General features: G+C 45.6%; 2 protein-coding genes across 2 annotated transcripts; both read right to left on the bottom strand.

Annotated features, from left to right (window-relative positions):
* Window positions 1–5,721: 5,721 nt before the first annotated feature.
* LOC9629555 (1-aminocyclopropane-1-carboxylate oxidase 5) lies at window positions 5,722–7,357 on the bottom strand. Its single transcript, XM_024663794.1, has 4 exons — window positions 7,294–7,357; window positions 6,561–7,070; window positions 6,180–6,501; window positions 5,722–6,104 (listed from the first exon to the last, which is right to left on the bottom strand). Exons 2-4 carry the CDS (start codon window positions 7,034–7,036, stop codon window positions 5,835–5,837), a joined length of 1,068 nt encoding a protein of 355 aa, XP_024519562.1. The 5' UTR covers window positions 7,037–7,070; window positions 7,294–7,357; the 3' UTR covers window positions 5,722–5,834.
* Window positions 7,358–8,055: 698 nt separating this feature from the next.
* LOC9629554 (probable inorganic phosphate transporter 1-3) lies at window positions 8,056–9,931 on the bottom strand. Its single transcript, XM_024663793.1, has 3 exons — window positions 9,915–9,931; window positions 8,950–9,853; window positions 8,056–8,900 (listed from the first exon to the last, which is right to left on the bottom strand). The coding sequence occupies exons 2-3, from the start codon at window positions 9,793–9,795 to the stop codon at window positions 8,079–8,081; spliced, it is 1,668 nt and encodes a 555-aa protein (XP_024519561.1). The 5' UTR covers window positions 9,796–9,853; window positions 9,915–9,931; the 3' UTR covers window positions 8,056–8,078.
* Between the last annotated feature and the right edge of the window lie 2,389 nt (window positions 9,932–12,320).

Below are 12,320 nucleotides of genomic sequence, written 5' to 3'. Positions count from 1 at the left end.
CTTCCTAGGATGGGAAGTGGAGTTGCACAAAAGGTGCAAGGCAAGGTGTTGGAGACACCTAGGAAATTGACTCCAAGAAGTCAAAATTCAAAGTTCCAAAGTGCAAAGGTTATATCGATGGAAATTGAGACTACTCGAGAAGGAGTAGTGGGATTGACTTAGAGAAGGGTCTCTAAGAGGTTTAGTGAGAACTAAACCAATAAAAGGAGAGAACAATTAAATGTGGTCCAATCAGTCTCTAAGTTGGAGAGACTATGCTCCTTAAAGGATGGACAAGGCATGGTGGGCCTTTGGTGTCAAACCATAGACAAAGATTGGCTAGGTGCCAAGGATGGAAATGGTAACACGTGTGGGTGTTACTTTATGAAAGGGTTTACCGTTCGATGAGGACATCGAACTTCGTCTATGGGTGGTGGAGTTGTGAGACACAAAATCCCTAGGCCCCAAAGTGGAGCCGGAAGGGTGCCACATGGTAGTGGCCGAAGCGAGAGCCAAACGAGCGTAACACGTTTGGACCAAAAGCTCCGACTTGAAAAGTCAAGAGTGGGAGTGGAACTCCCAACAAAGTGCTTGAGGAACGAGCACGAAGCGAGCAAAAGGCGAGGCTCCAAAAAGGGACCCAAAAGGACCAACACATGACACGTGGGAGTGTCCGAGATGGACTCGAGTTGGAGTCCGAAGTGGAGTCCGAGATGGACCCGAGTTGGAGTCCGAAGTCAAGTCTGAGATGGAGTCCGAGATGGAGTCCGAGGTGGACCCGAGATGGACCCGAAATGGAGTCCGAGATGGAGTCCGAGATGGACCCGAGATGGAGTCCGAGATGGAGTCCGAGATGGACCCGAGATGGAGTCCGAGATGGAGTCCGAGATGGACCCGAGATGGACCCGAGATGGAGTCCGAGATGGAGCCCGAGATGGAGTCCGAGATGGAGTCCGAAGTGGAGTCCGAGATGGACCCGAGATGGACCCGAGTTGGAGTCCGAAGTGGAGTCCGAGATGGAGTCCGAAGTCGAGACCGAGACCGGGACCGAGACCGGGACCGAGACCGGGACCGAGACCGAGACCGAGGCCGAGGCCGAGACCGAGCCCGAGCCCGAGTCCGAGTCTGAATCCGAGTCCGAGTCCGAGTCCGAGTCCGAGTCCGAGTCCGGAGCCTGAGAGGGTGAAAGCCCAAAGCGTTCGTCTCCCAGACCCTGGGGGGTTTGGTGAGCTCCAAAAGTATAGTAGGGGGGAGGACTGCAGTGGAGCCAGTTTGGCCAGGAAAGGCCAGTTTGGCCCAGGAAGGCCGGACCCAATGTTGGGTAATGAGCTGCCCACTGGGAAGTCCAAGGCTAGAGTGAACACGGACCGACAAGTGGGGTAGCTTGGTGAAGTGTTCAAGAGCCGGCTTTAGTTCCCCCGGGAGATCGACTGGCCGATGCTCCCAATCCAAGTGTGGGTGGCACTACCTACTTGGATACCTGGTGTGGCTCAACGGAACCCGCTCTAAGCCCATGGCTAGAGCACCCAAGGGCAGAAGGCGAGGAGAGTACCCAGGTGGCTCGCGTAAGGCCACGGTGTTCCGAAATGTTGTCCCAAAGGCCCAGACTGTGGAAAGGAAGAGGAGCAGTCCTCTGGGGTAGTGACCAAGGATACAGTCACACAGTGAGGAAGTCCTCGAGGATAGTGGGACTTAGTGGTCGGGCCGGTGGGCCTTGATCCAATGGCAGTGTCGGCGAACACAGCCAAGGACAGAAAGGGACTTGGTGGGGACCGGAACAGAGATATTGGGGAAGGCTATTCCCCATGTCTGTAGGCATCCTAAGAATGTCAAGGAGTGGATCTGGGATGATCCCTCCTGGACGAATGACCCAGTCTTTGAGAGACGGGATTGGAATGCAGGTGGTGTTGGACCACTAGTGTGACCAAGGTAATTGGGCATGGCCTTAGCGTAACGGGCCGATACGTCAGTGGTACCTTGGGGTGTCGATCATGGGATCGGACACGTGGAGCACTTGGACCAAGTGCTAAGGTTGAGTGGCATGGATGCCATTCTCGGGGCTAGCAAGTCCCAAGTCCTAGATTGAACTTATGGAGGTTGTGAATGAGACTCCTCCAAGTGGTCAGAGGTGTGGTTAAGTGACTAAAGTAGAATGGAAAAATTTAGTCGCTTACAATAGGTTAAGTATGGCTAACCAATTTAAGACATAGTGTAGCTCCCACTTATATGTTGTAAACAACGAAAAAAAACAACTTGAAAGATGATCCATAGGATTTAAATATAGAGAGAAAGGGCCCATAAACAAGAGTGCACCATTTTTTCTAATCGGTTAAGGGTCTTAGGATATTTGGGGTTAAACATCCTTAGGTTTGAATAATACTAGGCTGGATGACCTCCTAAGAAGTCCAAATTTATGAACTTACATTTGGTATTAGAGAGGTCTCGAGTCCGACTTTATTGATTAGCTAAGGGAATCACACCATATGTTAATTGACATCTCACAAGGGTCCAATATGCTCCAGTTGGGCTTGACCAAAGGGGTAGGGTATCAAGAGAGTAGGGCTCTCGAGAGAGCTTCGGCTCTTAGCTTCCGTTCATGAGGGCATGAACTTGCAGGGAAGTGTGGTAGATTATAAACAACCAAAGAAAACGATTTGAGAGATGATCCATGGGGTTTAAATATAGAAGGAAAGAGCCCATGAACAAGAGTGCACCCTTTTTTCCAATCAGTTAAGGGTCTTGGAATATTTAGTGTTAAGCGTATTTGGGTTTGAATAGTACTAGGCTAGGAGCTTCCGTTCACAAGGGTATGAACTTGCAGAGAAGTGTGGTGGATTGTAAGCAACCAAAGAAAACAATTTGAGAGACAATCCATAAGGTTCAAATATAAAAAAAAGGGCCCATGAACAAAAGTGCACCCCTTTTTCCAATCAGTTAAAGGTCTTAGGATACTTGGTGTTAAGTGTCCTTAGGTTTGAATAGTATTAGGCTAAGTGACTTCCCGGGAAATCCAAATTCAAGAGCTTACACATGCCTATCCTTGTTCTATATTTAACTTAAGTTTAATCCCAAGTTCCATATTATCCTAACTAATGGAGTACACGTATTTTTACGTTAGGCCACCAGTATGCTAAAATAGTGCTAAGCTTTGTTTAGCTTTGTTTTACATACTAGTCCTAGCATTGGGATGCTAGAAGTTTTAAGACTACTCCAATGTCGTTCCGTGCTCCTGTCCCTTCACTTTTTGAGCTGAACGTTTGGGAGTCACTTTGTGCTCTGATTCTTCACTCCTTAGCTGCAAGTTTCATTCAATAGCCTAATGCCTTGAAACTTGGGTTCCATTCCACTGTTTTTGGACATGTGGCATATGGCATGTAGCACATGGCATATAGAGGGTTTAGATTCTACTTTGTGGTTATTCTATAGTAAATCCTCATAGGATAAAGGGTGAAAACCACGTGTGCTACACAAAAGAATCATTACTGACACTTTTAGAGAATACCTCACCAAATTCATATAAGTTTTCATGGATGACTTTAGTGTTTTTAGCAGTAAAGAATATTATATTTATTGTCTCAAGAAATGCTTCAGATGTCAAGAAAAAAACATTGCCTTAAATCCTAAGAAATCCATTTTCTTTATCAAGTCTGGAGTTCTATTTGACACTTCGTTTGTAAATAAGGCATCCATATTGACAAAGACAAAACTCTTACTATCACTAACATGTAATATCCAATGACAAGAATAGGCTTACGTGCTTGTCTTTATTCTGCATATAAGGCTTAAGTTCCATACCATATTAGCTAGTGGAATCTCTATATCCTTGCGTTAGGCCATATATAATTTTATAATGTGTATTAAGTTTGATAAAATTTTAGAGTTTGAAGAATTCAGAATTTTTAGCATAGTTTTGAATCATAATAAGAAGGAAGATAAATTTCTATTTTACTAAATAAATAATGTTATAAATTATTTATTTATTTATTATTATTATAATATGAAATATTTCCATCTTTATCACTAAATACTCATACTTATTTTGTTTTAGATAAAGTTAAAAAAAAATTTGTATGTATATACTTTTGAGGATTTACCCAGAATTCCTTTATTTTGAATGGTATATACTCTAGATTTTTGTTATGTCCTTGGAAGAAAAATTTGGACTTTATATTATATCATATTGCTAATGGTAATTCATAAGTCTATGAAGCTTTTCCACTTTCCATTTGAGCTTTTTGTTCACCATAATATATTAATCTAATTTTTATTCTCTTTAATTTAATTTTAAAAATATTTTAGTCTTTTCAGTGGCAAGTTTATCCAATAGCTAATATATATAAATAATATATTATCTTGGCATCTTAGTATGATTAATATTTATAATTTAGAAATATAATTAACTTCATTTTCAAAAATCCTTTAGCCATGTTCAATATAAGCTAATAAAGCAATGAATAAAACTATAGTGCAATGAAAAATGTAAATATCTGTATGTAAGATATGATGAAAGAAAAACAAAATCAAGACTCACCTGTGAAAAATGAGATGTAATGCATGATAATAATAAAATTAAGAATATGATTTGAATAAGAATTTTTTGATATTTAAATCTGAGGATAATCTTGCATTAATTATTTAAGTTTTTCTATTTCTATTAATATTTCGAGAAATTTCATGAAAAAAGTAAAATATAAAATGGATAAAGGGAAAATAGATAAAAATAATTTGAAATGACTGAGTGATATGAAAGCTAGGACTAGTAGCTTAGTTTTGTGAGATTTATTATTAATTTATAAAAACAAAAATAATCTAGGGAGAATGTCTATTATTCATGAATCATAACTTTCCTCACTTGGAGCTTTGGAAATTGTTCTTGTCATGTCAATGGAAAACCACCATTGAAGCACTTGCTGTTCATCAGGAAGTTGAAGAACTTTGACTCTATTTTTTCTTGCTTCCATGTATAAAGAGGTTGCCACTACTGAGATAAGTGACATGGAAAGACATGGCAATGAGATGGCTCATCCCTGAGGATGGAACCAAGCATCTTTACAAATTCTATAATAATGCTTCAAAGTCTTTGGGTAGAGGGTTTTGTCCACTAATTTTTTCTTTGGCTCTGGAAACGAGGTGCATGCAATCTGTTTTGGGGATGATCATTCCCATGGTCCTCCATTAGCATAACAGGGATGCGAGTTTCTGGATATCCAGTGAGCCACTTGATCATATCTATATAATGTAACTTCTTTTTGGCCCGGTAGCAAGGAAGGTGGGTCTCGTCAAAAAGATTGTGCCAGCCTTGTCAGTGCATGTTTCGTGTGCGTCTTTGTGTTGTGTATTGTTTGTGCCGTGTCGTGTTCATTTGTATACCATGAAAGCGAATCAAAAGGAGCTTCCATTTACTCGGAGCATGTAAGGAAGGCACTTGGATTCTCAATGGCTGGTTCTCCTACAAAGCTCTTGAACCAAAGCTCTTTCGTTTTTTTTCCTTTCTTCCCCCTTTTTCCCCCATCAGAGAGATGCTACTCATGATTTCTCAAGCAGACGCTTCCTCCAAATTGCCATCTTTTTCTTTCGCGTTTGCGCCTGAGAGAGGGAGAAAATAAAATAGAAAAGCTTCTGTCCTACCGCAAAGCGGTGTGGCGGTGGTGGTCACGCCATCTTTGGGAAGAATGCCTGTCTCTCTGGACACCTGAAACACGACGTCATGCCAAGTTTTCGGACAAGAAAGAATACGGCCTAAAAACATAACCCGTGTCTTTTTGTTAGATTTATCCCTGTTGCTGTCGACAGATAATTAACATTGATTTTCTTCTTCTTCTTTCTTCTGCTTGTGTCTCCTGTTCTTGCGATCTTTACTCCTCTGCGGTTGAATAGTACTTGATGGTGATCTCCTCCGAGTTCTTGGATACGATCTTCTTGTTCTCGAATCTGTACATCATGTACTCCCCATACTGGAACTCCCGGTAGCGCGGGGCCTGCTGGATCTCGCTAGTGAACTGCGGGAGCGGAGCTACCAGTGTGCTCACTCCAGGAACACAGGAGAAGGCGAACGAGTAGCGGACGTTTTGATCGTTGTTGATGACTCGGTGCTGGACGCTTTTGTATCTGTCGTTGCTCCACACCTGAGGGAGACAAAGTAAAAGCTCCATGAATTTCTAAGCATGAAAGAATGGAGATCACGAAGAAGAAAAGCATACCTGGACAATGTCGCCAACGTTGACAACCAAGCTCCCCGTCCGTGGCTTGACTGTGATCCACTTGTCGTCCTTCAAGACCTGGAGTCCCTCGGTCTCGTTCTGTGCCACCACGCTGAGAATGTTCCCATCTTGGTGCTTGTGGAGGCCGATGTCTTCCGGGATGTCTGAAACCGGGTAGAAGAGCATGATGAGAGCGTTCATCTTCTCCTTGTAGTGCTCGTACAGGAAGTTATCCGGCAGTCCCAAGCTCCGGGAAATAAGACTCAGCAGGAAAATCGCTGTTCTCTGGCCCTCGACAATAAGTCGCTCGCGGACAATTGAGCTGCGATCAATCCCAGAGACTAAGAAAGAAAGAAGAAAGAAGAACAGTAGAGGTCTTACCAGAAGTTTTGTGGCTTTACCGGCCAAACGTTGTACTTCGAGAAACTGTCAGGTGACTTCGTCGGTGATCCATCCTCAGCGAAGAAGAAAAGATGTTCCTTTCTCTCCACAAGGCCGTCAATTCCACTGTTGTGACAGAATCCCATGGGCACGGGACAAGTTCCTGGAGGGGGTCTCACTTTCATCTTCTCTTCCATGGAGAGATCGAAAAAATCCTTGGAAGCCCGGAGGGACTGAGTTATCAAGTCGCAGTCGAGGCCGTGGTTGACAACCTGGAAGAATCCCCATTCTTCGCAGGCTCTGGCGATCTCCTGAATTATTCGTTCCCTGCCCGCTGCGATGCCTGGGGATGAATCTGGCTCGAAAAAAGGCAATAGATCAATGGATGGTATTTCCTGATCAGAGTGGTGGCTATCCCTGTGATCGAGAGAAGGTGTCAGAGCCGGCTCAAAGCTCTCGAGCGCTACCACTCCCATAGCTGATGTCGAAAGGGAGCTGTGAAACGCTAGCCTGCAAGGGAAAGAATCTCACAGTCCTGAGTGAGTAGGCTTAGATGAAAATCGAATCGACTGTGCATTTTAAAATCAAAAACACGAACTAGAAGAACCGGGGGAAGAGGCATGCGAGCAAATAAAACACGGGAAAGCCGAAACAACCTGAAAGAATCTAGGAGGTCGAGGGGGGGTGAGAGAGAGAGAGAGAGTGAGAGAAAAAAAAATATGACAAAACTCACCAAGCTTTCGAAGAGGCACCTCTGGACTGTAGGAGCGTGGAATTCTTTGCAATGAGACACCACTTCCCTGAGACGAGGAGGCCTCCACCCTTTATAGCGCTGGCTCATCTTCATTTCTTTAAACTAATCACACAAAACCAATGTGGAATTGTCAATTGAGGGGGAAAAAAAAAATACTCGCATTCGACAGTGCGCAGAAGATCTGATTCGTAGAAGGACAAATCGCAGTGGGATGGTGCGCTCTGTGAGCAGCAAATGGCCTGGAGCTCTCCAGTAGAGGAGCCGAAAAAGAAGAGTGGAAAGCTACGGCAATGGATGCGACACATTGTGGGCTCGGGAATCATTACAGCTACACTCAGCCTCTGTTGCGTAGCCTTTGCAACATACGCGACAAAGAATCGCAATAAGAAAAGAGCGAAAGGAGGAGCAAGAGGGGAAAAAAGAAAGGATTCTGGGAGCGCGGGATCGCTCACTGCCAGTCGCGGCAGCGCCCTCCCGTGTGTGCGCGCGATCTGCTGCCAGGCGCATCGATCGAATCGAAAGCTAGGTCAATAAAAATCTTCTGAGCTTTTGGCGCCAAACACATGGCGCTGCCACCTCGGTGGATCGCCACGTCAAAAGGAGCTCCCAGAAGCAGGGAAAAGTACTCTTTACAACTGGAATTAAATTTATATAGTTCTCATAGGTACTTGATAAATCTATACGCTCCTTTACGCTCCTTTCTCATTTTCCGTTTTAGGTTTCCATGCGTGTTTACTGAAAATTCCATAATTTATTAATATAGCCTAAACACTTTGAACATCAACTTTGCTTTCATTCATGACGCTTTCACCAGAGAGTTCTTCAAGGCTCTTACCTTTGGTCTCGGGCATGAGGAGCGAGATGAAGAAGCCCAGCATGCTGGCGCTGGCCAGCAGCAGCAGCGCGTTCCTCATCCCAATCCCCGGGTGGTGGTATCCCCGCGGGAGCTCGGATTTCCTGGTCGGCTGCGACACGTAGACGAAGCCAAAGGCGCCCAGGATGGATCCAATCTTGCCCACGCCCGCGGAGATGCCGTGGCACGTCGAGCGCAGCCGCGCGGGGAACACCTCCGCGGGGACGATGAAGGTGGTGCTGTTGGGTCCAAAGTTGGCGAAGAAGAATGTGAGCGCGAAGAGCACCACGAAGCCAACGTTGTGGCCGCCTTGGTATTTGCCAGTGGCGGCGTCCAGGTGCTTGCCCCGCCAGTAGCTCTCGTAGGGGACGGCCAGAGCATACATGAAAGTGCCCATCATAAGGAAGCCAAGGAGCTGGATGGGCTTGCGGCCCAGGCGATCGATGAGCGCGACGGTGACCCAGTAGCCCGGGACCGTCCCGCACAGCGCCACCAGGGCTTGCGCTCTCGCGGTGACCAGCGCCTCCTGGAGCGCGGACATGGTCTTGGCGGGCTTGATGAATCCCACCTGGGTGTAGATGTCCTTTTGGAAGAGCTGTTGGCTGTAGAAGGCGAAGGCCTGGAGGAACCAGGTGGTGGTAGTGACGAAGAGGTGGAGGCCGTGTCTCCTCGCAAAGCGTGATGAAAAGAGCGGGAAGGATGATTGAGCCTGGACCTTCTTAGCAATCTTGAACTGTTTCAAGCCAAAGAACAAACGTTAAGGAGAATGGAGGCCAAAGTACCTGATGATCAACGCCACGATGGTGATCGTCCGTGAGGTCGACCTGGAGGACTTTGCTCATGTCGGCGTTTGCCCGGTCCAGGTCCCCGGCCACGAGCGCGGTGTACCGCGCGGTCTCAGGCATCTTCATCCGCCAGTAGTACGTGAGCGCTGCCGGGACGCTGCCCAGCATGAAGACGATCCTCCACACGTAGTCGGCCTCGTGCGGCGTGGACAGTCCGGGGCTCTCCTCGAAGCTGGGGGCTCTGAGTGCCACCATGAACGCCCCGGACACCGCCATGGTCACCACGGCCGCCACCAAGATCCCCACGCCTTGCATGGCAAACACCGCCGCCACGAACGCCCCCCGCGTCTTGGTGTTGGCGTACTCGGACATGATCGTCGCGGACAGCGGGTAGTCGCCGCCGATTCCGAATCCCAGCCAGAAGCGGAAGAAGCAGAGCGTGCCGATGACTGCACGCGCGCTGGATCCAAACGAGAAGCCCGAGGCGATGGAGAAGACGACCATGATCATGGAGGTGATGCCGTAGACTCTCTTGCGGCCCAGGCGATCGCCCAGCCAGCCGAAGAAGAGCTGGCCCGTGAAGGTGCCGCACAGCGCGATGCCGCTCACGGCGGCATTGATGCTCACTGGGAGCTCGCCCGGCGTCCCAGTGGAGGGGTCGTAGTAGTAGATCCGGCCCAGGAGCTTGGTGAGGAGGGAGATGCAAAAGAGATCGTAGGCATCGGTGAAGAAGCCCATACCCGAGATGATCACGGCCGTGACATGATACCACTGCGTCTTGGCTGTGTCTAGCGCGTCGAGAACGTTGAGCTGGTCGTTCTTGTTGGTGGTGGTGGTCGCCATCTTCGTGCTTGTTATAGCTTTGCCAAATCAGATCGATCGGTATGTGAAGTGATCCAGCCTGCGAAAGATACCACGACAGGTCTTAAGATCCATCTAGAGAGCTTTTCTTTGTAACTTACTGCCGCTGGCACTGAAAGCTCCCTTTGTTGCTCAAAAGCTTTTGAGATTGATCGATTCTTATAGCCGATGAGCACCCGGGAGAGGATTGACTTTTGGGAGTACCCAAATTTTCCAAGAGGAGTTTCTGACTTGCCCACTGGAAAAGATGGCCAATGTGTGAGAGATGTACAGTTTTGCCAACTTTCTTGTAAGGAGATGACAAGTTTTTCAGAGTGCCGTGCTTTCAGCATGGCAAGAATCCTGGATGAGAAGAAGAAAACGGGCAAAAGGAAAAGGCACCTTGCTTTCAAGAATATTGTTTGCTGTTCATCTGACTTTTGGAGATCTTTTTGTGACAGAACCAAGCTTCAAATCACGGAGTCCACTTTAATTACAGTTGAACTTGCAAAAGTGCTAGAGAATGAGATCAGATTTGATCTAGAAAGAAGACTAGATTTATTGTAATATTTATTCCATCTAAGTATTTTTGTTTTAATATTTTAAAATATATAAAAATATAGAAATTAAAAATATTTAGATAGTACAAGAATTTATATCGATTTATATTAAATATATGAGAATTTCTTTCACTCTCTTATTGATGCCTCGTTTCATCAGGGACTAAAATCGTAAATGTAGTCGACATGGGCTTGCTGCTCCTGATCACCAGAGATGATTGGCTGCTATATTAACAACCCGATAATGTCACGAATGCTGTCTTAAAAAATACAGGACTGTCTTACCTCAGGTCTCGTGGACGATGGTGACGAATCCAGTTGCTTAGCAGTTGTAGCCATCACTGTGGAAGAAAAAAACGATTGTAAACACGTAAGAACCAGGTGACACTCTTGCATAGTTACAATCTGCAAATCATGCAAGCGAATGTAGGCATGGATTTTTCAGGAACTTGATGTTCTTCAATCGAGATTAGAGATCATCGAAAACAATTGCGGTTGGAGATAGGCGAATTCCAGTCGAGATTGGAGAGATTTATATACCTGTTTCATTCTTCACTGGCCGAGAGGTCACCGCAGCAGCCACCAAGAGAACGAAGAAGAACAAACTTAGTGCGCGAGACATAATCTAGAGCTTCTTTTGCAAAGAAAATCTATCAAAGTGAGAAAGAGATGGATGATATGATCAGCGTTTTGCGTGGAGATTGTATATATACACTGCCGGGAAAGGTCAACCAGTGAAACGACATGCAAAGTGGCAGTTCTTGACTGGATGGCTGGAAACCAGACTTCCAGTTAGCTTTTCCCTCTCCGAAATTACTGGAATTCACTCACGAGAATCATAAAACTCACATTTATTAAATTTGGCTTGGATCTCTCACACAACGATCTTGCAGTGATATGTACAGAGCCACATCCGGTTTGAAGCCTCTATCGATGTTAGCAATTCCATGGGCAGCACCATTGGACTAGGAGGACTAATAAGTGTATAGGATGCATCCATATAGAGTTAGGTCCCCCTCGAATGCTCATCCAACTTCGTTTTGTGATGCTTCAACATCACCTGGGATCAACGTGGCTGCCCGCTGCGACCACGGGTCTCAATAGATAGAACTTTGGACGATTGCATCTAGAACATCGAGGGAGTGCTCCAGTGCTGTTAACTTTGAATGATTAACCTATATCAATATAATTTCGAAGGAGAAATTACAAAGAAATTTATACCCAGCCAAATGGATTTATATTAAATAAATATAAGATTCTTTTCCTATGATCACTATGGCAACGATTAAAATCGTAAGTGTTGGGATCCATATATCAGAGGGGTCACCGATAATGAAGCTTTGCTGCTCCTGATCACCAGAGATGATGGTTGGCTGCTATAACAACATGATCATGTCAAGAATATTGTCTTCAAAATAGATCTCGCAATTTTTGAAGTGGAATTGGAATCCAGTTGCTTAGCAGTCGTACCCATCACTGTGGAAGGAAAAACATTGAAGAACTATGTGCATACCAAAGCATGCAAGCGGATGCAGGCATGGATCTTTTCAGGAACATCAATCGAGACTTGAGATCATCAAAAACAATTGCGATTGGAGATAGGCGAATCTGAGATTATTGGACAAAAGGGATTGTGCAAATGGTTATATACCTGTTTCATTCTTCCCTGGCGGAGAGGTCACCGCAGCAGCCTCCAAGAGAATGAAGAAGAACAAACTTAGTGCGCGAGACATGATCTAAAGCTTCTTTTGCAAAGAAAATCTATCAAAGAGAATCGATGATAAGTAAACGACATGCAAAGTGGCAGTTCTTGACTGGATGGCTGGAATCAAGACTTCCAGTTAGCTTTTCCCTCTCCGAAATTACTGGAATTCACTCACTGCCCTCTCCGGCATCCTCCACCGGAGGCATAGTTTATAATTCTAGAGTAACAAAGCCATGCCACAGAGAGACTTCAACTACGACGCC

This window comes from Selaginella moellendorffii, unplaced genomic scaffold (genome assembly GCF_000143415.4).
Source record: "Selaginella moellendorffii unplaced genomic scaffold, v1.0 SELMOscaffold_102, whole genome shotgun sequence".
In the NCBI taxonomy this organism is placed as follows: Eukaryota; Viridiplantae; Streptophyta; class Lycopodiopsida; order Selaginellales; family Selaginellaceae; genus Selaginella; species Selaginella moellendorffii.
The sequence above is the reverse complement of the archived record's forward strand: the minus strand, read 5'-3'. Positions and strand labels throughout refer to the sequence as shown.

What these genes read in the sequence shown, in the direction of transcription:
- LOC9629555 (XM_024663794.1), bottom strand. Translation starts at nt 7,036, where the DNA reads ATGGGAGTGGTAGCGCTCGAGAGCTTTGAGCCGGCTCTGACACCTTCT. An exon ending in GTAAAGCCACAAAACTTCTG is followed by an intron (nt 6,502 to 6,560) that starts GTAAGACCTCTA and finishes GATTGATCGCAG; the next exon opens with CTCAATTGTCCGCGAGCGAC. An exon ending in ACGTTGGCGACATTGTCCAG is followed by an intron (nt 6,105 to 6,179) that starts GTATGCTTTTCT and finishes TGTCTCCCTCAG; the next exon opens with GTGTGGAGCAACGACAGATA.
- LOC9629554 (XM_024663793.1), bottom strand. Translation starts at nt 9,795, where the DNA reads ATGGCGACCACCACCACCAACAAGAACGACCAGCTCAACGTTCTCGAC. An exon ending in ATCGTGGCGTTGATCATCAG is followed by an intron (nt 8,901 to 8,949) that starts GTACTTTGGCCT and finishes GGCTTGAAACAG; the next exon opens with TTCAAGATTGCTAAGAAGGT.